Below are 24,544 nucleotides of genomic sequence, written 5' to 3'. Positions count from 1 at the left end.
TATAATCACAGAAGTGTGATTATCGCTCAACCTTATACTGCAAACACAATCATTAAGACAATATAATTGTTTTGGTTTGGGTACGAATTCGCGACAAAAAAAATGTCTCCATTCAGAATGTTGACACCAAACTGTCAACAATCAGAAGGTCGACGTGTTCATTATTATTAACACAGTTAAAATGTCAACATTGTGATAGACATTACAATTTGTCGACAGTTACAGTATCGACATAATATATTAGATTAAAAGTGGCAATACATACTGCGCTACCGCTGGCGAAACATTACAGTAAACAAATGCTTACATCCCCCCTCCCCATCTCAAATAGGTGAAGACGCTGCCGGCAATACAGTTAGAGAAGATTGGTACTACTAGCAAAATGACGGGGCCAATAACAATTCACCTCAACCCCCTGACTTTACTAGTAACAGCTCTGCTATAGTGCTAATAGGGCTCTTCTTGCACCCATGGGCAGCAGATGTGGGGTAATAAAAATGTATAAGTACTAACCCTTTTTCTCCCTGGTAAACTACAAGTCTCATAATGTCCAGGCTGCCATTAAGCTCCAGTACGCCCAAACAGTGATAGTACTACAAGCACCCGCATAACAACCATGACTGCCAGGCATGCTGCCATTTGGCGAAACACAAGTGCCAGCCTGCCCGGCACCCATGGCCGATTGAGACCTGTAGCATACCAGGAAAAATGTTAATAAAAACCTCACATCCCTTTTAAACATGAATTTGTATGAAATAATAAAAAAAAAAAAAAAAAAAAAAAAAAAAGACCTTTATCCATGTTTGGGGTGGGCTGGGGTAGGGGACACAATACATCCATGGTATCCTGGCTTGATAATAAAACTAAGTATTTGCACCAGATTGCTCATTTCACCTTGTACTGTGCCATTGTTTGTCCTTGTACGGCGCTACGGATACTTTGTGGCGCCCTATAAATAAAATAAAAAAATAATAATAATCTCTATATATCTAAATCATGTTATGTACATCTAAAAAACATTTCCACAATATGCACATATCCTACACAAGACACTGCAAAAACCTTAATTCATGAACTTCTCTCCCGCATTGACTATTGCAATTCCCTCCTTACTGGTGTTCCCCAAAACACTCAAACCCCTACAATCTATTTTGCACGCTGCGGCAAGATTGATTTTCCATGCAAATCATTATTCCTCTGCTGAATCAATCTGTATGTCTCTACACTGGTTTGCTGTTTTCTACCAAATTCAATCTAAAATACGTTTACTGACCTACAAGGCCATCAACAAAGCTGCACCAACATACATCTCCTCTTGTCTCAAAATATCTCCCAACTCCATTCTGCGCAAGATCTGCATCTCTCATCCACCCTCATTACATCCTCCCTTTCCCGGGTACAGGATTTTTTTTGGGCTGCACCCACTCTATGGAATTCACTCCCTTGCACAATAAGACTCTTCTGGTATAGAAACTTTCAAGCGTTCTCTGAAAACCCACCTCTTCAGACAAGCTTATAATATTCCAAAACCACCCTCTTAACCTCACTAGATTACCCTGTTACCACCCGTTTCACAATTTCACACAAGACAACTACCCCCTGACCAACATTGTTATGTGACCGGGATCATTTAGCTTACGAATCACTTTTACCTTTGCAGTCTGGCTGGACTGAAATGCAAAATGTAGACTTAACCTCATGTATCAAACTCCCATTGTCCCATAGATTGTAAGCTTGCGAGCAGGGCCTTCTCACCTCTGTCTGTTTTACCCAGTTTGTTTCTTACTGTATTTGTCCCCAATTGTAAAGCGCTACGGAATATGTTGGCACTATATAAATTGATGATGCACTACAAGACGCTGGAAAAGTGTTGTTTGTGGTTTAGGAGCAACTTCTTATTTTGCACCAACAGGAAGAGAGGAACATTAACAGCACCAGGATCCTCTTGCGCTGCGCAGGACACTTTTTTTTTTTTTTTTGTGACGTTTTTATGTGGTGCTGCAATCATCTTTATGTATTTGTTTCCTTGTAAGTGATTCTGTATATGGGTGTAATTCCTGGTTTGACACCTCTGTCATAGAGGAGTGATAGGACTTGCCTTTGGACTTTATAAGTCCACATTCATGTGTCTTGTTACCTGTGGCGATGTGCTTTTCTATGCCCTAAGGTGGCTGTTATGGTGTGGTGCTGTGTGCTGCATAATTTGGTCCTGAACTAAAGTATACCCCCAGCACCAGCAATATAAAGTAGTGAACCAGGTGAGCTCATTCCAGCAGCTGATGTTCATAATACAGAGGGGGTGGAGGTAGGTAATAGAAGATCATCCATAGTTATTTTTCAGGTGAGATTGGTTTTAAAGTCAGTGTAATTGTTGTGTAGTTACCAGCATACATGCCAACGCTCCCTGAATGTCAGGGAGACTCCCTGAAATAGGGGTGATCTCCTTCACTCCCCGAAGAGTCTGGCATTCTCCCTGATGCTGAGCCAGTACAAGACGTGGTTGGCTTCGCCATCTGTGGCATGATGACACCGTTCAGAAATTGTGTCCTATGACCATGTATTGATACCTATGGAGGTGGCCATCTTCATGGAGACCAAGATGTAATCAAAGACTAACAGGTAAGACAACATGACTTCAGTAAAGGAGACGGAGATGTAAAAGACACTTCAGTCTCTAGAGATTCATTAGCTGCTTTTCTTTAACGCATAGCTGCCTACTCTCCCAGAATGTCTGGGACACTCCCACATTTCTGGAGAGCAGGGCAACCACCTGGTTCTTGCCCCAGCAATAAGTAAGTTGTGGGGGCGGGGCTTAATGAATACATCTCAGGGAGTCCTGGTGAAAGCTTCTTCAAGTCCCTTATTTCTTCTCAGTCCTCTAATCCCCGGCGCCTTTTTGCCACCTTCAACTCCCTCCTTTGTCCCCCCCCCCCTCCAGTCCCACTTTCCCTCTCCGCTGCAGACTTCACCACTTTTTTTTCTCTTCCAAAATTGGGGCCATCAGACTCAACATCTCCTCCTCCACCCCTTCTTCCAACTGCCGCCATCCCTCCTCCCACCTCCAACAAACAACTCTGGTGCTCCTTCTGTCCTACTTCTGGCAATGAAGTTCGAAGCCTCATTCTCTCCTCCCCACCCTCTACCTGTCCTCTCGATCCTATCCCCTCTAACCTCCTTCGCTCTCTCTCTCTCCCACTGCGTGCTCCTACCTTGCTCACCTTTTCAACCTATCACTCTCCTCTGGTGTAGTACCCTCCTCCCTCCTTTAAACACGCTCTTATCTCTCCTATCCTCAAAAAACCCAATCTTGACCCCACCTCCCTTGCCAATTATCGCCCCATCTCACTTCTCCCCTACGCCTCCAAATTACTTGAGCGCTTAGTCTGCTGTTGTCTCACCAAATACCTCTCTGAACATTCCCTCCTTGACCCTCTCCAATCTGGTTACCGCCCCCTCCACTCCACTGAAACTGCCCTGGGCAAAGTTACCAATGACCTCCTATTAGCCAAATCCAAGGGTCACTTCTCCATACTCAACCTCCTTGACCGCTCCGCGGCCTTTGATACCGTTGATCACCCTCTCCTTCTGCAAACTCTTCTCTCTCTCGGCCTCTCTGGCTCAGTCCATGCCTGGTTCTGCTCTTACCTCACTAACCGCACCTTCTCTGTCTCCATGTCTGGCTCCTCTTCTACCCCCTCCCCTCTCCCGGTTGGCGTCCCCCAGGGCTCTGTTCTCGACCCCCTTCTCTTTTCTCTCTACACTTCCTCCCTTGGTGCTCTTATCACCTCCTTTGGTCTTCAGTATCACCTTTATGCTGATGACGTCCAACTCTACATTTCTTCTCCTGATCTCTCTTCCACTCTCCTCTCTCGTGTATCTGACTGCCTCTCCGCCATCTCCTCCTGGATGTCCTCGCGCTTTCTTGACATAAATATCTCTAAAACTGAACTTATTGTCTTCCCTCCCGCCAGACTCCCCTCCCATCACAACCTCTCTATCGTTGTCAATAACACTACCATCTCCTGTCGCCCAACTCCGATGCCTAGGTGTCGCTCTTGACGCCTCTCTCCTTCGCCCCCCACATCCAATCCCTTGCCCAAGCCTGTCGCTTCCAACTACGCAACATCGCCCGCATCCGGCCCTTCCTCTCAAGATGCCACCAAAACAATCATCCCCTCTCTCATCATCTCCCGCCTCGATTACTGCAACCTTCTCCTCACTGGCCTCCCCCTCTCCTACCTTGCCCCCCTCCGCTCCGTTCTCAATGCAGCTGCTCGACTCATCTTTCTCTCACGCCGCTCCTCCTCTACCTTCCCTCTCTACCACGCCCTTCACTGGCTCCCCTTCCCCTACAGGATCTTGTTCAAACTCCTCACCACCACTTACAAAGCTCTCTCCCAGTCTACTGCCCCCTATATCTCTAACCTCCTCACCACCTACACTCCGGTCCACTCCCTGTGCTCGGCCAATGACCGTCGCTTCTCCTCCACTCTGATCACCTCTTCCCACTCTAGAATCCAGGACTTCTCCCGAGCCGCACCCTTACACTGGAATGACTTCCCTCGTTCCATCCGTCTCTCTCCCAACATGTGCTCTTTCAAACGGGCACTTAAAACCCACCTGTTCCTTTAAAGCCTACCAACCAGCCACCTAACCCTCATCCACTCTTTTCGTTCTCCCCTTCTCCCCTGGCCCCTTTCTTCTCTCCCCCTGCTTTTGGTTCCCTTTCATGCCTGTTTTGTTTCACCCTCCCTTAGGATGTAAGCTCTTATGAGCAGGGCCCCCCTCCCCTCCTGTCTCCATACCGGTTCTTCTGCTCTGTCTTTACTCCATATGTCTTCCTGGAGTTCTTGAAGCATTGGTACTTTGTGTTTATTGTTCTGTACTTTGTCACCCTGTTTTGTACTACTGTTTGTACTGTGTACAGCGCTGCGGAAACCTTGTGGCGCCCAACAAATAAAGGATAATAATAATTGGACCAAATTTTCCTGAACCCTACTGAAATGCTAAATGGATTTAGCCAAATTGGGCACAGGAACAGGTTGAGGTTGGGTGGGTGTAGAAGTGCGTGTTCTTTGTGCCGCCCGCACAGACTCCGCAACATCTATTAATGTGCCGATGGGCTGAAAAATGTCTTTCAGGTGTGACCTCCCTGGCGCCTTGTGATGTTCCTTAGAAAATGTAGAAAAAACATCAATAACCATTATCTGGGCAAAAGCAGTTACAGGTGGTTTTCATTACAGACAAATGATTAATAGTACCCCCTTCCCCCAAATACAACATAGGTGCATTTACCTTCTAAGGTGTTTGCTTTTAGCTTGTTGGACAAAAATTTAAAATGTTTGTTGTTTTTTGCACAAGCTAAAATATCAGCAGGAAAAAAAATGTAAGTGTTCAGACTTCTGTTTGCAATGTGCAGAAAAATCAAACGTTTTCATGCTACAGGATAACTGTTTCAAGATAAACGATAAAAATTTGCACCATTATACTCACCAGTCTTGGTTTGACACACTGTTCTGTCTGTGTCCCAAACATTGATGCCCTCAAGGAGCTCAATATGAATTAACTGTTTGAATAAGATGTGTGGGACATGACAAGAGCAGGTCCACCTCCAGTCCCTGCAGCTGCTTGTCTCTCCTCGGCCATCTTCTCCTTCACTCTCCTTTTAATATCACTAATGCGCTTGCGGCAGTTGTCAATACTTCTCTTGATGGGCCCACAGCGTTGCATAATTGTGACCACAGCTGCATTTGTCTTGCAAAAGTGGTCTTTGTAGCTATGTTCCCCCAAAATCCTCTCATATACACAGGTGCTACATTGTGTATGAGGCCACAGTTTTCCTCAAAACTGAAGCGCACATTGCGACCGGACTTTGTTTTGCCCGCAGAAGGGCTCCTCCTCTCTACTTCTTCCCACTCTCCCTAGCCGCCTCCTCTCTCCTGCCTCTCACCATGCTGACAGACAAAGAACACATAGGGGAAAGACAAAGCAAAAAACAAATACACTCTCAAACCAAGGACAGGAAATACAGTAAACTGCAAAAAAAAACACACACCCAAAAATTAAATCATGAACACACACAATAAGACAAACAAGGCCAAATAAACAAAATAATAATGAAAAAATACACAAACCTCACTTTCCACACTCCTTAACACAAACTAATCTCTCTCTCTCTTACACTGTCACCTGTTCTCGCTATGCTCCTTAGACCGCTTGCAACTCAAGTAAGGAAGTAGCTTGGCTTTTTATAATGTTAGTGAGGTCAAAAATGCGCAAGTTTTGCATGTAAAACTTTCAACCAATCAGAAATGAGTATTGGCTAAAAATCGAAATTTTAAAACAAAACACATGCAAGTTTCAAATCACAAGAGATGACCAGCGATTTTGAAGATCACATTAAAAATCATTACTTAATACATATGGCGATTTTGAACTTCAAATTGCCGGGTATCTCCCTCGATTTGCAGTAATTTTAAATTGCCTGAAAAATCGCAGCTTGATGCATTTACCCCCTGCACCCGTTGCTGGCCACTTCAGAACAGTGCAGCATGAATTGTTCTTGTGTGCTTTTTGAAGTGTTGTGGTCATTGTCTTGCTGGAAGACCCATGACCTTCGATTGAGACGCAGCTTTCTGACATGGTTTTAACATTACACTCCAGAATGTCCTGGTAATCTTCAGGTTTCATGATGTCATGTACCCAATTAGGGCACCCAGTATCAGATGCAGTACAGCAACCCCAAAACATCACTCCAGGTTTGAGAGAAGGGAAGGTATTTTTTGGTTTCATTTTGGATTTTATAAACACTGGGATAATTTGCATTACCAAGAAGTTCTAATTTGGTCTCATCTGTTCACATGATATTCTGCGAGAAAGACTTTAGCTTTCTTGGGTGTCTTTTGGCAAACAGCAAAATCTTTGTCTTTCTCTCACTCTCTTTCGGAAACTACATGAAGATTACAAACATCATGGTACACAAATAAGTATACAGGGTGTTTCCTCTAAGTTATATGTGTTCTATCAATGGGGAGGGGGAGTAGGTAAGGCACTAATGGTGGTATCAAGAATATTGCTAATGACAATATGTGCAGCACATTTGGGGACAAACGTCTAGCAGAATTAAAAATCAAACGGCAACAAGAACAAGTGTCACACATTGCACCAGCTACCCTGCATTTTGGTCACTGTTCTTACCTGTTTGCCTTGGTTTTCACTTCCTGTATTCGCTTGCTAGTCTGAACTGAACATGTGCACACCGGGAGGTAAATGTATCAAAGTGCGATTTTGCAAATCCAGCGATTTTCTCGGGAGAGTTGAAACTCGCAGATGTATGAAGCTGAGATTTCATGCAAAATCGCCAGAGTTCTGCTTCTGTCAAAGTCGCTATTTGCAAAATCGCCAGAGATCAAACTCCCGACTGTTTGCCACTGCAGCTATACAGCTCTCAAATGTATGAAGCTGCGAGTTAGCAAACTCAGGAGAGTTTGCTTCAAAACATGCCAGATACAACACGCTGCTTGATAGCAGCGTGTTGTACAAACACATCACTGTTACACTGCCCTGGCAGTGTTAAAATGTTAAAGAACAGATAAAAGTGGGAAAAAAAAAAAACCCGCGAGGTCCCCCCGCTATTCCTGCTTAATCCTAGTGCTGCCTGATTAGTGCTGATCCCGTGAAAATCGGGGAAAAATTTTGCGTGGGGTCCCCCCGATTTTCACTTTACCAGCACTAGGCAAACCAGCCAGGATTGGCGACACTATAGCAGGGGGACACGCGGCAGGGGTCCCCCTGCCATAATGACTAACCAACCCTAGACTGTTCAGCCCTGGGCTGGATTCCCTAGGGAGTGGGGTCCCCTGAAAAAAATGAGTGCCCCCCCCCTAGAGACCCCCAGCCCAGTGCAGATAGCACTAGGGCTCTTCCTACTACCCCTGGGCTGTGGGTAGTAGGGTAATATGGTGATAAATAGTGAAAAAAATAAACAGACGCCATTTTGTTTTGAGGAACTACAAGTCCCAGCCAACCAGGTTGCCCAAAATAGTGTGGGCATGCTGCTGCTTGTATAACTACAAACACCAGCAGCATACCCACGGCAGCCAGGGCATGTTGGCACTTGGAGAACCACAAGTGCCAACATGCCCTGACATCCCGGCTTGCTGGGACCTGTAGTTCCACAAAAAAATGTTAAATAAACCACAACACCCTGATAAATACCACATACATTTAATAAAAATAAAAAACCCACAATAAACACACTAACCACCCTCATTTACACCACATGTATTTATTAAAAATAACACCCAAAATACTCACCAAAGATGTCGTCTTTCTGGTCCAAACTCTCCTTGCTTGCCCCAGTCCCACATTAATTTTATTTTGGACATTTCTCAAGCCGGACAATTGTATGGTATAATTAAAGTTCCAATTGTCCAGACTTGCCCCAGTCCCAAATTATTTGTACCCTCCAAAAGTTGGTGCTTGAAAAATCTCTTCAGGACTTCGCCCAGAAGGGGCCCCTTGTTGCTAGAAGTCTTCTTTGCTTCGGCCAGGAGGGCCCCATATTTGTACATCCAACGAATCTTGTGACTTGCTTGCAGAAAAATAAAAAAAAGCAGGAGCCGCACAAATTTTTTCCCCAATTTCACGGGACCAGCTCTAGTCGGGCAGCACTAGGGTTAAGCTGGAATAGAGGGGTGGCCCCCACACTTTTTTTTTTTTTTTTTTTGGTAACTTTTATCTGTTTAACATTTTGACAGCTGCCGGAGCGCCGGCAGCTGTATGACAGGCAGTGTAACAGTGATGTGTTTGACAACACGCTGCTACAACACAGGAGTGTTTAGATTGCAGCAAATCGCCAGAGATGACCAGCGATTTTGAAGATCTGGGTCAAAATCGCACCTTGATACATTTACCCCCTGGTCTTTTCAATACTTCCTGCATTCTTTTGATTGGCTAATTGCCTGTTAGCTCTGTCTATTTAAAGCACATGCTTCTCTACCAAGTTGCCAGATCTTCAGGTCTCCTTACCTGTTAGGACGCTTCTCTCTTGCTCCTGTCTGCACATCAGTATCCTGTGTTAACTGTTCCACGATCTAGACCAGCCGTATTGTTGCAGGAACCTCGTGCCTCATCATTGGTTCTGTTCTCAGCTATTCGGCTAGAGAATAGCTAACTCTACCGTTAGACTCCGCACCTCTCTGGGGGTAAGTTTATCTAGAACGGGGCATCGAGGCTTAATCCACAGTCGGGCTCTGTGACAGTAAGGTCTGGCCAAACTAGGAATGGACCCTACTGGGGAACCGTCTGCTAAAGAGATGCTACAACACCTGGTCGGTCACAGTGAACGTCATGTTAGATTCTCTGCAAACTGCCTTACCGGTTTCGCAGCCACCACCGGTTTCCGAACCAAGTTACAGACTGAATCCTCCTCGTTTTTTTTCTACTCCTGAAAAATTTCACACTGATCACAAGACCTGTGGCATTATTGCAGGAACCTTATGCCTCATCAGTCCTGTTCTCAGCAATTTGATTTATAAAGACCTAAACGCTGCTCCACTCCACGGTTCCATCTCGCCCTGCTCTAATCCCCCTTAGTTGCTGTATAGCCGCAGGTTGCTGCCCTCTAAGTCCATATTCCCTTGCAGGGATCCCTTTTGAATACTTCTCTACCGTTAGACTCCGCACCTTTCAAAAACCGTTAAGCTCCTAGAAGTGTATTGTCTCGGAAGACCTGACGACAATAGGTGTTTAATCTGCAGCTATCTCCAAATCTCTATAGTAGGCAAATACCATTTGGATTGGATCTCTGTAAATGAAAGAACCCCACGTAGCACCAACCAACTGGCCGAACATGATGAATCCCTGCTTGAGACCATTGTTTAAAAACTAATGGAACAGTCCCAGGAGGGAACATTGTGTTATTAAATAATGGGGTTAGTGGGGAGATTGGAGAGGAAATATATGAGGGTTGTAAGCTTGGACCATTTCACTAACGTGGGACCTATGGTAGGATGCGCAATCCTGGGAATACTAGAAAACCCAAGTAGTGTGGCAGCAGGGTATTCCAGAGAAAATGATTCAATTTCAACCCACTGTTTCGACCCAACCCTACCAGTCATCTCCATTCTTCTGACCAATATTGCTGCATCCGTAGTAAGAGAAGTGAGGCAGCTGTAGGCCTCCCAAATGTCTACGTCTAAATAATATTGCGTGCTTAAATCTAGGACGTTTCCCACACCATACAAAGTCGTGCACTGTTCGCTGGATGCCCTGAAGCCAAGAGTCCAGTACGTGAATCGGTAAAGTCTAAATGAGATATAAGAGACTGGGAAGAACATTCATTTTGATTACATTGACACAACCCATCCAAGTAAAGTTCTTACTCTGCCATTCCCTCAAATCTGTCCGGAGCCTGCCCAAAAGTGATCTTAAATTAAGGCCATGAAGGCATGAGCGGTCACTAGAAAGTATCATCCCTAGATATCTTAATTGGGAAGAGTGCCAAATGAAAGGAAAGGCAAGTTTTAGCCCCTCTTCCACTGAAGTTGGGGTCTTGATATTCAAAGCCACAGATTTACTATAATTAATTTTAAAATTAGATAACAAGCCAAACTTTTGAAACTCACTGACCAGATTGGGTAAAGACACAACTGGATTGGTAATATTGGCTAAAAGGTCATCTGTGAATAAAGCAAGTTTGTGTTATTTCTCGCCAACCTGCAGACAAGAGATATTTGGGTTGGCCCTGATGGCTCTTGCCAACACCTCCATACACAACACAAAAATGAGTGGTGAGAGTGGGCGCCCCTGTCTAGTGCCATTATTCATCGTGACTGACTTTGACAAGTCTCCATTGATTTTAATCCGATCCGTAGGTTGTCGGTAAAGTGCCAGAATTCTATGAAGACCAACCGGACCCAGGCGTTCAAGGATCCCTCTCATAAAGGGCCAAAAGCCTTCTCTGCATCAGTGGACAAAAGTATTGATGCTGTTACTGACCGAGAAGCCAGGTGAATCAGATCTATTACCTTAGTGGTGGTGTCCCGAGCCTCACGCCCCGGAACAAAACCCACCTGATCTGAATGAACTATCTCTGGGAGTAGCTTTTTTTAATCTATTTGCAATAAGAATTGCGTACAACTTAATATCCAGATTAAGCAAAGAGATGGACCTATAGCTCGCGCATTGAGAAGGGTCCTTCCCCCTCCTTGGGGATCACCGTTATGTGTGCTTCCAAACTCTGAGAGGAGAAAAAAGTATTCCTGGAGATCATCAGGGGTATCAACTTGTCTTTGACAGACTTATAGTAAGCTATGGTAAAGCCATCAGGGCCCGGGCTCTTGCCTAGAGGCGTAGATTTAATTGCCTTCCTCAACTCGCCTTCAGTGTGCCATCAACGCCATTACCCTGGGTCTCAAGGTTATACAATTTGGTATAATAGGTGTGGAAAGTATCGGCTATATCCAAGGTTAATTTACAGTCCCAATCTCTACCATTCTTAACCTTTTTTCTTTTTCTTTTCCACAGCGATTTAAAATCGCCGCAAATCATGTATTGTATGCATATGTATTTTAAACTGCGATTTTGGCATTAAAAAATCTAGTTTCTGGCGATTTGTGTCGATTCAATAAAAACTCTTATACCGCCCGGGTTTTAGGCAAAGTTTGGCCAGATAGCTTAATGTTAACATAACAGGAGATACAAAACAAGTTTTATTTATGAGGGTAATCATGATTTTTGTTTTAAAGGGGCAGAAATAATGATTAATTATCTTACGGGGACAAATTATTTCATGAATAAATTAGTGGGCCAAATTTCATTAATGAATTTATGTAAGGGATTTTTTTATTTTATTATATTGGATTACTATTTCATTACCAGTGGAGCAATAATTATATTTTTATCCTCTGGCAACACTTAATATTTCCAGATGGGGACAGTATTTAAAGTACATAATTGTGGCACTACAAGTGACCTATCGTCTTACCAGCATGTCCTACAAAAATGATTTTGCATTCACACGACAAATCATACATTTGCCTCATCTGCAGCTAAAAACACAGAGCTAAATCTCCCTATACATAAATACATCATGGGAAGAGTACAAGAATATAGAGGCAATCAAGAGATGAGTAAAAATAATTTAAGTCTCCACCTCTCAGGGTTTAACCCTTGGTTGGACATGTAGTTCCTATGAGCCACATCAAGCTAATTATCTGAATTAAATCCCAAAAATGTATTTGTGGTTTTGTGACCTGTAAGTAGCTTGCATACCACACATAGCATCTAAGAAAACTAATTGAACAACATGCAATGTTTTGGGTTTTTTAAATGCCAAACTTGCCAGGTGTTTTGTTTTTTTTACAATTTTTTTTAAGTGCAGTGTGGAAAAATAATTCATATTAATATATGCATACAAGGAAAGAACAGTTGTCGGCACTAATTGTTCCTCACACATATTTTTGATTTACTGCTAAATTGTATGTGTATATATGTATATATGTATATATATATATATATATATATATATATATATATATATATATATATATATATATATATATATATATATGTGTATATATATATGTGTGTGTGTACCGTATTTCCCCATGTATATGACACTCCACTGTATAAGACGCACCTATATAAATCATGTGAAAAAATTTGAGGAGAAACCTTATCCTCAATTTTTTCAGAGTAATTGTGCAGCATATACAGAGGAGAGACAACGCTATAGACATTTCTTCCTTACCCTGTCAGATGATTCGTCTGTCCGTCTGATCCTGATGCTGGAAAGCCGCTTAAGGTCCTCTTTGCGATGACCGGATGTCCTTTCAGGACCTTGTCAAGTTCCTGAAAGGACATCCTTGACAAGGTCCTGAAAGGACATCCAGTCATCGTGAAGAGGACCTTAAGCGTGTCACGGTCGTCTGAATTTCTTGATCGGATTCGGGACCCTTGGGCCTAGCTGGAGCAGGACTGAAACAGAAACTAGCAGCCTGGATGATCTTCCTGCTCATGCTCTTGCTGAATGTAGAATATAGCAGGGGAATAAACAGCCTGGAAATGCAGACAGGAACACTGCACTTTGTGATGCAGACAGGAACACTGGAACCTTGAGCCAAGAACTGTCCTCTGGAGAGAAGTGTGGCTAAGATCCCGATTTGTGACACAGCGGCTTTCCAGCATCAGGATCAGACGGACAGAAGAAAGAAGACTTTACCGGTCAGATGAATCCTCTGATATGGTAAGTGCTACTACCCCCTGTAGAAGATGCACCAGTTTTTAGACCCAAAATTTTGGGGAAAAAGCTGCGTCTTATACATGGGGAAATACGGTATGTGTGTGAAAAAAAAAAAAATATATATATATATATATATATATATATATATATATATATATTTGTCACGACTCTGAGGTTTTTTGCAAATCCCTTGCCTCTACTATAGAGGATGGTGGAGGCAGAACACAATGATATTCTCAGGATAAGTTCACGGCTACAAGCATCAATAATAACACAGGAGAAAGTAGTAGTACTGCAACGTAATGTATTGAATGTTGGTACAACAGGAAGGAAATAGAATATATATATATATATATATATATATATATATATATATATATATATAGGCAGAGATGAATACACGGCAATTCCTAGTAATGCAGACACAATTCACATATGCTACTTCATAGTCGGTAACCCTTGGCAACAGCATGAAATGAGAGGATATACAGTTCAACGCAGTGATGATAAACAAGAACACTAGGATCCAATAGAGAACCACACAGCAGATGAATGTGAATCACTGGTACAGCTTACAGTCCAAACAGAGTAGTATATAGAACTTAGCTGATCCGAGAGTAGAGATGACTCAACATAGCAGGTGGTACTGGTATCACTGATTCTTATTAAGTAGAGCAGTAAGCGTTAAACATCACCCAAGGACTTGGATGAACACTGCTACTTCTAGGCAACATTCTACTGCATGTGTCGGAGACGTGAGTAGTTTCTGAATCATGCGTGGAACTACAGGTAGCAGGATTTGTTCTAACTGCAAAGGTAAGTTCACTGTAGTATGGAGCAACTGAACAGACATGCAACTTGAGCCCAAGTACTAGCCACCGGCACAACAAGTAGTTCACAATAACAGTCCAGTAACCAGGTAACAGCAGAGTATGGATAACCCATGTCAGACGTGGAACTACAGGTGACAGGTGATTTGATAGTAGCTCTAACAGCGAGATGCAGCGTTCTTAGCCAGCCAGCAGTAAAGTTGAACCAATAGATAAGGCACGGGTTTAGCAACAACTCGCGATACTCATTCAGCGTGCAGATGAATAGCGGAGAGGAGTTCCAGCTTGCAGGTGAACAGCAGTGAGAAGTTTGCAGCTTGCTGGTGAACAGCAGTGAAGTTTGCAGCTTGCTGGTGAACAGCCAGATCCAAATGCAACCAGAGTAACACGAAGAACAGGCAATGAGCCCATGACCATGGGAGGTTAATATAGTGCTCCAGGACCAATGAGATTCGGGAGGAGGTCCAGCTCACAGTAGCCAGGAACACCTGTGAAAGTAATATCTCTGAGGCAGAAGCAAGCAGACTCATGGTTCTTAAAGGGAAAGTCACAGTGCCGGCACCTAACTATGTGACCGGCGTGTGACACATTATATGTAATATATATATATATATAATCACACCCACCCACCCCAGAAGGTTTTGCTGTTGCCACAATTCTTTTCACCGATATCGATGTGTCCACCATGTGGTTCTTTGACTGCACCTGAAAACTGAATTAATTTCTTTACAGCTGCCAAATTTTTTTGTTCAAGAAATATAAAGTGTTATAAAGTTTAAAAGCGGAGTTTTACAAAGACAAAACCACAACAAATACCGTTTTTTTTAGACGTAATTTGACATTGGGGCCGATTCATTAAGGAACATAAATGCTGATACATGCCTTAAATTGCTCTGCGCAATTCCAGAAACTAACTATACACCATTTGCAAGTGTAGTCAATTTATCTTCGACTGCAAAGGACACAACAACCTACAATTTCGTGGGCGGTGAGGGGAAGGGACGTATGCACGTTGTCAATTTACAGTAAGGGCGTGCAAAGTTCAAGCGCACATAGCAGCATCCGATTCAAGTTTTGGGCATCTCTATAAGGTATAGGGTTTTTTTGTTTGTTTTTTCGGTCATATCACTTGCGCCAGCTGTAGGCCAGATGGAAGTGTCCATTGATAGTGATGACTGTCAGGTATGCATGCTAGAACATGTTTACAATCAAGAGCAACTCTAAAAATGTATTTTATGTGCATTAGTTATGTTATGATGTTTTTCATGAAAAATAAAATTGAGAACTTTTTTTTTTTTTTCCACAATACTTTTTCAGTGTACTGCCTGTCTCAATATGGCATGTGCCGTGTATGCAGAGCTTACTTAGACCCGTATTCAATGAGAAATGTTTCTTGAGATCCGCTTGTAGTAGAATATGGACATGCATCAATTACTGCGTGGGTTGTTTTATTTTTATTTCATTTGTATGCCTTAATGAATCGAGACCCCCACTGAGCACAAAAACATGATGACTGTCATTGTGAGACAGGGCTGAAAGTCAGGTTTGTTTTTTTTTGCTTTTTTGTTTTCGTATAAATCACTAGGAAATAAAGTTTTGTTGAATATCTTCAATGATTGATTTCACAGTGGAAATCCACAGCGGTAAAACCCACATGTATTTGTCAGTAAGTGTTTGACGTATCCTAATATGAGTTCAAAGTGGACATTGTTCTAAACTTTAGAAATTACTGCCACTCTAGTTCTCTAAATATATAATTTGGCCAAACAGACATGCAACCAGCTTGAAGAAGATCAATATTAAGAGTACTTGTAAGCTATAGCTTTTTACATTCTTAGTTTAGTCACTAGTGTAACTAGGTAAACTTTTAAGTTTGTGAGTGTCCCTAACAAGGATAAGAGATTATTGAGACATTGCAGCAAGTACACAGGACATAACACAAATTTCATAATTAACTGCCACATGCCACATGACAATTTTCTCTAAACATAAGGTGAAATTAACAACAGTATTTGATCTCCACGGTGGTTTTTCTGCTATTCAGAACCATTGTTTTCTTTTTCTATTCTGAATGTAATAGTAATTTTGTCAATGCCATTTATTTTAATTTTCTGACTTAAATTGATATACACTGACACCTTAGAATTAATATTTGGTAGCACAACCTTTTGTCAAAATAACTGCAATCAACCACTTCCTATAGCCATGGATGAGCTTCCTGCACCTCACTACTGACAGTTTCGTTCACTTTTCTTGGGAGAAGGCACCTTTATATCTGGGAGAACTTTTGCCATCTATTTTCAAATCTCTTCACACGTGTTCCAAGGGATTTAGACATGGACTCATTGCTGGCCACTTCAGTCGAGCATCATGTTTTGAACCATTTCTATGAGGTTTTTTTTTAGGTGGGTTTTGTGTCCCTCTTCTGCTGGAAGACCCATGACCTTTGACGGAGTCCCCTCTTTCTGACACGGAGATCAACATTGCTCTCCAAAAAAGAGAAGGGGTTTTACTTTCTGTTATCATAGGGATGATGTGCTTTACCAAAAAGTAATGTGGTCTCATCTGTCCACATGATATTCTCCAAGAACAAATTTTGTTTATTCAGCTGTGTTTTGGCAAACTCCAGTTGGGTTTTCTTACGACTATCTCTTAGCAGTGGGGTCCTTTCATTGAGTTGGCAATGGATAGTAAAAGCTGTAAACTGTCATACCTTGTATTTGAAGGTTAGCTGTAATATATGTTTGGCAGTTGATTGAAGGGTTTTCTCCCCCATTCAAACAATTCTGCATTGCAATCTTCGATCAAGATTTCACTTTCCAGGGGGATTAGCTACAGTTCCCTGGGCCTTAAACTCCTTATTAACATTACATATGGTGGAAAGAAATGGTGCATTATTAAAAGTAAATGCAAGTGTGTCGATATTTTGCCCACAACTGTATGCATAAATATACTGTATACCACATTTACATTTTATCAAATAAACAAAATGTCCTAAGGGGTTTTGTAATTAGCCAACAGATTGTGGTTTTCTTTGGTATACTTGCCTCTATTAGAGTCTGTTATTTAATCTGGTCACTGGATCTTTGCTTTGCATACTTCCTCCAGAATGGGCTCTACTGTATAGCATATAGAGGCTCACATTTCAAGATTGGGTTCATTTGGATTTTTATTTGAAATCTTGTCACCTTTTACTTAGGTGTGTTTTAGAAGAGTCATGTAGCAAACAGACTTATTGTAGTGGACAAGGCTAAAAAGGACAAATTACTGTAAAATAATTTATTTGAAAACTTTGCTTTGAAGTTGGACTGGCAATGTGAAATGACAGCAGAAAAAAATAATAATCAAGTTTTCTACCAACCCACAGCCTATTTCTATGTACAGTCTGTCATGTTTGCTCACATAGACATCACCTTGCTTATCTAATCATCACTAAAATAGATGTAATTTACATGTGTTCAAAAACTGTTATAGTTCTGCTTGTACATTGCTCTTGACAACATCATTTTGAATACTTGTTGAGTACTGATAAACAATGTGAGAGAACTATTTTATCCATTTGTAATATGTCCACTGTGTGGTATTTCTCTTTTGACACATACAGTATTTCATCTGGGTGAATATTCAAATATAAGGCCTTTAGACAGAATGAATATGCAGACGACCAAAGCAATTGCTGTTAGGAGTCAGTGTTTCAGGTGGCTAAGGTGAGGTCCCACCTTGCTTTCGGGCTCCTGAGCCTGCCTCCTCTCTTTACCCAGTAATTCAGGTGACTATGCAATCAAGCATGTTAATACATAAGAAAAGTGTGTCATGTAAAAGTACCATAATAAAACAAAATGGTAGATTGTGCACAAAATAAACCAAAAATAAGAGTACATGATGGAGAGTTTTTCTGTTTTACCTTGTTTATGGTCTAAAAGGAAAGTCTGAGTAAATTACACAGACCTGACTTTTTATATCCTAATCATCAGAGCATTTTTCTCCGTCCACTCCTGTGCCTACAATGCTCCATTTGGCAGTTGGTGCTGGCAGCCTTCAGGGCATATTCAATTAGCCGCAGTGTTCCTCTGAACATCGTGGCTGCGCATGTTTTCCGGCATTACAGTACTTAATCACCTCGGGTTTCTCCTCGCACCCCTATGTTACATCGCCGGCAGAGTGCCTTTGCAACCGTTCTGGAGGCACTCTGTGGCTAATTAAATATGCCCCTCCATTTACAAAAAGACACTGCACTGTAGAGTTAGAGAGCAGCCCAGTTAGAAGGACTACTGTCTTGTTTTTATTTAAAGCATCACCTTATCTTTAATTTATGATAAATACATTGACAATTTTGTACATTTTCACTTTAAACTATTTCCTGGAGAACTTTGCTACTAAGCTGCGTTGTGCACAAAAAACCCACTCCTAATAGGTTTGTTGTACTTGGTTATACTAGAATATTTTGCATTTTAATTACTTCACTTCACTTCATTTAATATAAACTTAAATTCCAGAGTTTAAATGCATTTTACATTTTTTTTTATTCTTAGCAGAAAGAATAAAAATTAGCATGTATCTTTCATAAACATTGAAAAATAGAGACATTTCCTGAAAAGGTTGTGTTATATAGTCTTTGGTTGACCATGTTTTGGGTTTGCATCTGAGAACACTATCTTGCTTCATAACATGTTTAAAACAGAATTGTACTCTAACTTGTAACTGATCAACAAGTTCAGTCTACTTCAAGTTTGTTGAGAGAGAATCATTGATGTACAAATTTGACAGATTGCGCTTATCTTTTATATTTTTAACTAATCTTCAATTCTGATCCAGTTATAATTTGGAATTACATTGTTTTTAAAAAATGTGTTTAAATAAATGTTAATATGTAAATAACACATTATCAGTCTCGCAGTTCCTTGAACAATAGAAAAAACCATTAATATCAATCACAGTGACAAATTTAATGTCTGTATTTTTTTTTTGTCTGTCATTTTACTTTCTAACATGTCTGCTTTTTCTCTTGCAGATATGGAATATATATTTATAGACCTAGAGCAGAAGCTGAACAAGTATTTCCCTAAAGAATGGAAGAAAGAAGCAACCAAAGTATGTGAGAATAGAAACAAATTGTTCTATACCAAAAACAATTCTTTCAGTGATGATATTATTCCAGTCTCTTAAACTAAGATTGATAGGATGTCACATGTATTGGAGTCAAAACTTTGTCATGCAATAAATATTTAGTATAATATCATATTGATTAACATTTTGTTAGTTAAGTATAGTAGATATTTAACAAATTTTATAGTTTGCTTAATTAGGCTGATTTTAAATTTAATGCATCTTTTGGGGCGAATTTCAATGCAATTTTCCGTCAGATGTCCAACTGCTCACACTTCTGTGTACCCCAGTGATCTGACATTGCAGATTTCCTTGTGCACGTCTATGGGATGCAAGACATAGTCTGCATTGTTGAATCGCCCTGGAGTACCTTCACGACCATTCCAGAGGCACTCCATGACACATTACTTTTAATTGAATCTGCCCTTATAAATCAAAAGTTTTCACAACAAGTTCTAACCTTTAGATTCACAGTGAAGGAACACACAATTCCGACCAGTCTAAAAAGGCCGTTGGAAGATATGCTACAGAATTCATCATGTTGGTCAGAACAAAGTATCTGGTTGAAGGGACACATGCCCAAAATATTTTTTAAAAATACTTAAACAGCTATCAAAAGCAAATGTAATCAAACTTGTGGTACCAGAAGCCACTACTGTAAAATGTTTTGGACATATTAAAATGATGATGCTCAATTAGTAGCAACATTTGTTTGTTTGTTTTTTTTTGTTTTTTTTACTTTTGATACATTTGTGAACAATATCAAGTCAAATATTGCTGAAAGACAGATTATTTACTTCTCAGATGCTAATGGAAATCAGCTAAATATAAATAACATTTAGCCGATTTAATATCCAGCGCTAAATAATAGCCCTTCACTGAAAACGATAATTTGAACGTTTTGTGGCTAATGAGGTTCATTTTAACTTGCACACAAGTTCATTGATGGACCGTAAAAAAGGAACATTTCCATGCCTAAAATAATTGATAAGAGGAAAATATAATTTAGTTGCTTAAATTCACCATAAATTAGCATATCCTGACTTGGCAAAACATATGTGTGGCAAAATCTGACTTATCTGTATTGCTTTTTGTATTTCACCGATTCATTATCTGTGGACCACATGTGGGTATGTTAGTCAGAAAATGCCTGTACACACTGGCCAATAAAAATCCTTTGCAGATGGCATTCTCAACATGCCCAATAAATATTATTATCTTTTGTTTGTATAGCACAACCATATTACATGGTGCTTTCATTCACATCAGTCCCTGCCCAAACGTGAACATTCCCAGACACATGTTCAAATGCTAGATCTGTTCCCATACTCCTTTTTTCATGCTTTTAATAGTCTTTAAAAAATTGCCCAAAATCACATATTTTGTGACTGCAGTGAGTGAGACAATGTAAATCATGCCTGTACAGTTCAACTCCATGATAACATATGAAAATTAATAAAAAAAAAGTATGACTCTGAATCCAAACTTCAGAGTCACAAATAAAACCTGCCTGATAAGTGTACAGGGAAAACTATGTATCATGACACTGTGAAGTACTATATGTATTGACAACGTTTTTTTATTTTTTTTATTTCAGACACCCGAAAAGTTGAGCCTACCTTATGTTGCCTTTTTCAGAGTACAATATTATGTAAACAATGGAAGAATAATTAGGTAAGTTAAGAGATTTATTAATGGCGTTTCCTGATACCATCTATTTTCTGTGTTGGTTAAGTAACTTTGGTCTTTTAATTTGTTTTATAGACATAAATGATTCCAACCACTGTAGTAGTCCAACATTCTGTAATGCTTTGTTATCTTGTGTTTTTTTTTTTTTTTTTTGGCCTTTTGGCCTGGGACATTTATTATAGTGTCTCTAAATTCCAGGAATGCATGAACTGTTTTTACAGATTCTAAGAATTTGTGGGGGAGAGAAGCAAATGTAGCTGCTGGTATATTACTGAATGTTTGTAATGTGATTAGGACATCAAATATCGTACATACGTTTTCTGGAGGAGTTAAATACAATATATAAATGAAAAGCAAAATAAAACTTTGTCCCTACATTCTCATGCTCTGGTATAGTGCAGTGTGTCTGATTTTTATTACCTGTCACTTTTATGCGTTTGACAGTTTTAATTAAATTGAAGTGCACCTACAAATATGCTTTTCCCAAGAAGTGCAATTGTTTCAAACGATGTCTCCTTAAGTGTAGAGCCCCTCTGACTAATTGAAAATTTGAGACTTATTGCTGGGAGGAAAAAACTGTTCACCCTACCAGAAAACAGGAAATGTCTTCCTAAATTCGCCTTTTCCACCACTGAGAGCTAATTAAACTATTTGCCTTCTGCAAAATAAAATTTTATCTTTGTGTTCTTGGCAGAGAATGCTCCTGAGTCACCTAACCAGATCCTGATTAAGATCACAAGGGCAAAATACTTACAAATTACACAGCTCACACTGATATCGGGCACTTGGTACACACTGGCCACTATTCACAGATATCACACACCTGAAACAAACTCATCATTATACACAGGTCACACTGATTACTACTATACACAGGTCACCAAGGTATCGCGCACACTGACCACTATACACAGTTCACTCTGACATCATACACAATACACACTGATCACCATACACATGACACACTGATATCACACACCTCCTACACACTGACCACTATACACAGATATTGCATACAACTATACACAAGTCACACAGATGGCTAACACCCTTAACAACTGTAGTTATAGCATTCCTGTACAGGAGGCGTAGGGGGCAACTTGACTCGGTCTTCAGTGGTGTGGTCCAGCCCAGGCCCCTCAAAACACCAAATGTCGATTTACAGCATGCAGTCAAAGATGGCCATTCTTGTCTGGCTCCAATATGCTGTCACATCCTCAATCAAACGAGTCAGAGCGCCATACACAGGGGCCAGAGGAGCATTTGTCGGAATTCAGAATTCATCTTTTTATTTTTTGGGGATATGACCATTTTTATTTTCACTTATTTTTCCTAAAACTTGTATATCTGTTGATTTTTTTTCTGCTAGCAAGGTCACATTAATGATGGAAAGAAGTCTGACATGACCTATCTTGATTTCAGGCTTCACATTAAAAACACTTAATTTCAATGACATTGTGTTTTTCTATTCACAGTATTTGAATTATTGGTCATCAGTATCTTGAATGTCAAACAGTGTATTGTAGACTTGGTATTAAATTACATTTTAGCAATAAAAATAATGCAGACATGGAACTGATAAGGATACAATAGCTACAAGCTGACAGCAACCAGTATGGGTTTTTTTGTTTTTTTTTTTCCCCCCTGTTGATTAGTCTGGTGAAGATTAATGAAACAAGTTAACCTCATAGGCTGAATTTATTCATCCTCATGTGTTTTCTTTTAATAAGCAAGTAGGAAAATTAAATGTGTAAGTATAGAAACAATGTGCTTAATACACATGTAAATAACATTTGTTGTGTCGGGTTTCCTTATTATTTTATCAACAGTGACAGAAAAGCCAGAAAGTTCTACTATTACCAACTCAAGGAACAAGTCCTGCGATCACACTGCACTCACAAAGAGGAGGTTTACTTCTTGCTAGCAGCATATGCACTACAAGCTGATTTTGGTAACCAACAAAACCAAAACATTCACATGAAAAGCTACTTTGAGCCAGAGGGTTACTTCCCACACTGGGTATGAGCATTTATCACAAAAGAGAAATTTAATTGCTGTTTGAGTCATCTGTCTTTTTTTTTTTTTTTCTTAAATTGTAGTATCATGCAATTGGCTGCACAACTGGGACCACTATCAGTTTTTTTAGGCTACACTGACCATCTGCGTGCTATCCGATGGAGATCGGTCTGCAAAATGCAGGATTGTAATGTAAGGCTTAGTTAAACATAACTCTACAGATGGCTGCAGCCATTAATATAATAGATTATGTCATGAACATGCTGCCAGCTGCTGTGACTTTGTTTGCTGTATGAGGCCACACACGATTCCAGCCCGCAGTCTTTCTCTCTACCTATCACACAGGTTATAGACCTACTGAATCGCCCCCACACAGTGCTGACACCCCACACACTTCAGGTTTGCCACCACCTATTGAATACGGGCAATAGGACCCCAATATACTGTCCCAAACTGGCACAAAAGGCTTCTAGCTGCTCACAGACTAGCAAGACCCACACCAGCGAACAAAGGGTTAACTCTTCACACCTCCAGACTCTTACACAAATGTAAATGCAAGCACACACTAAGATTGTTAATCAAATGTATCAACAAATCACACACTGGCATTCAAAGGGTTAATTTGGTCGAGATATTTCTTCTTAACAGGCTAATGGATTTGTTAGAGTATCAAGGATGCAACATATTAAATTATAGATTTAATATACAAAAGTACAGGGCATTCAGATATAAAGAAAACGATTAATAAAATGGATATAACATACACAAGTAAAGCAGTTTAAAATAAGAGGGGTTACAGTTAGAGTACCACTTCCATGAGTTGCATTTTCTGGCCAAGGGAAATTGGCTTGGAAGATGGACAGTTTGTTAATGTGAATTTATTTCCCACAAGTCTGACAACTTATCCTTTCACAACACAGGTTTTTAAGCAAAATTAAATGGGACGGCATTCACAGGGGCAGTGTGGATGTTAATGTTGGGGGCGGAAATGCCCCCTGGGTGTCGCCTAAGCGATTCCTAAAGTTTTGACCATTGGTAGCTTTGCTCAGATATATCCCAGAAACATACCGCCCACTACAATAAACCGGTCATAATCTCCCGCACGTTTAAATACCAAACATGATGGAATTATGACTATGTGAAATACTTTTTCCAAAGATGTGATTACAGCTGTTCCCGGATACCGCCAGTACTTGTCATTCACAACTCTGGTGTGATTTCTGCTCCTTGGGATGGAGTCACACCCAGATTTCCCAAAATATGAACAATGAAGACATTTTCTTTTGAAGCCCATATTTCTATATACCTGTATAGGCTTTCAAATGTGGCCTTTGTCTTCAAGATTCTCACCTAGGCATATGGCTCTCATTTACATTTAGTGGTCCTTTGTGTTTACACTACCTATTGAAAGGAAGTCAATTAGGAAGCTGAATACATGATCAAAACAATGGATGTCTGTGATCTGCATATATTAAGCAGGTCTCCTCAAAAACGGGTTTGCTCAACCTAATTAGCTCCTACTGGGCTAATTTGTTTGTTTTTTTAAAAAACATTTGGTCAAACATTTATTTGAGTTGAAAATCGGGTTCATCTATGTATCAATGCAATATTTTATTTGGGCCCTGACATTCAATATTCTATTGCATTATATCTGATT

General features: G+C 40.5%; 1 protein-coding gene across 3 annotated transcripts in view; it reads left to right on the top strand.

The window, feature by feature from the left end:
* FRMD1 (FERM domain containing 1) overlaps nt 1–24,544 on the top strand; it is a 139,798-nt gene that overhangs the window by 11,666 nt on the left and 103,588 nt on the right. For all 3 annotated transcript variants that reach the window (XM_075203446.1, XM_075203447.1, XM_075203448.1), the window contains exons 4-6: nt 19,088–19,167; nt 20,780–20,856; nt 22,701–22,890. In XM_075203446.1, the coding sequence (XP_075059547.1) occupies nt 19,088–19,167; nt 20,780–20,856; nt 22,701–22,890 (347 nt within the window). The remainder of the gene's footprint in view (nt 1–19,087; nt 19,168–20,779; nt 20,857–22,700; nt 22,891–24,544) is intronic.

This window comes from Mixophyes fleayi, chromosome 3 (genome assembly GCF_038048845.1).
Source record: "Mixophyes fleayi isolate aMixFle1 chromosome 3, aMixFle1.hap1, whole genome shotgun sequence".
Lineage (NCBI taxonomy): Eukaryota > Metazoa > Chordata > Amphibia > Anura > Limnodynastidae > Mixophyes > Mixophyes fleayi.
The sequence above is the reverse complement of the archived record's forward strand: the minus strand, read 5'-3'. Positions and strand labels throughout refer to the sequence as shown.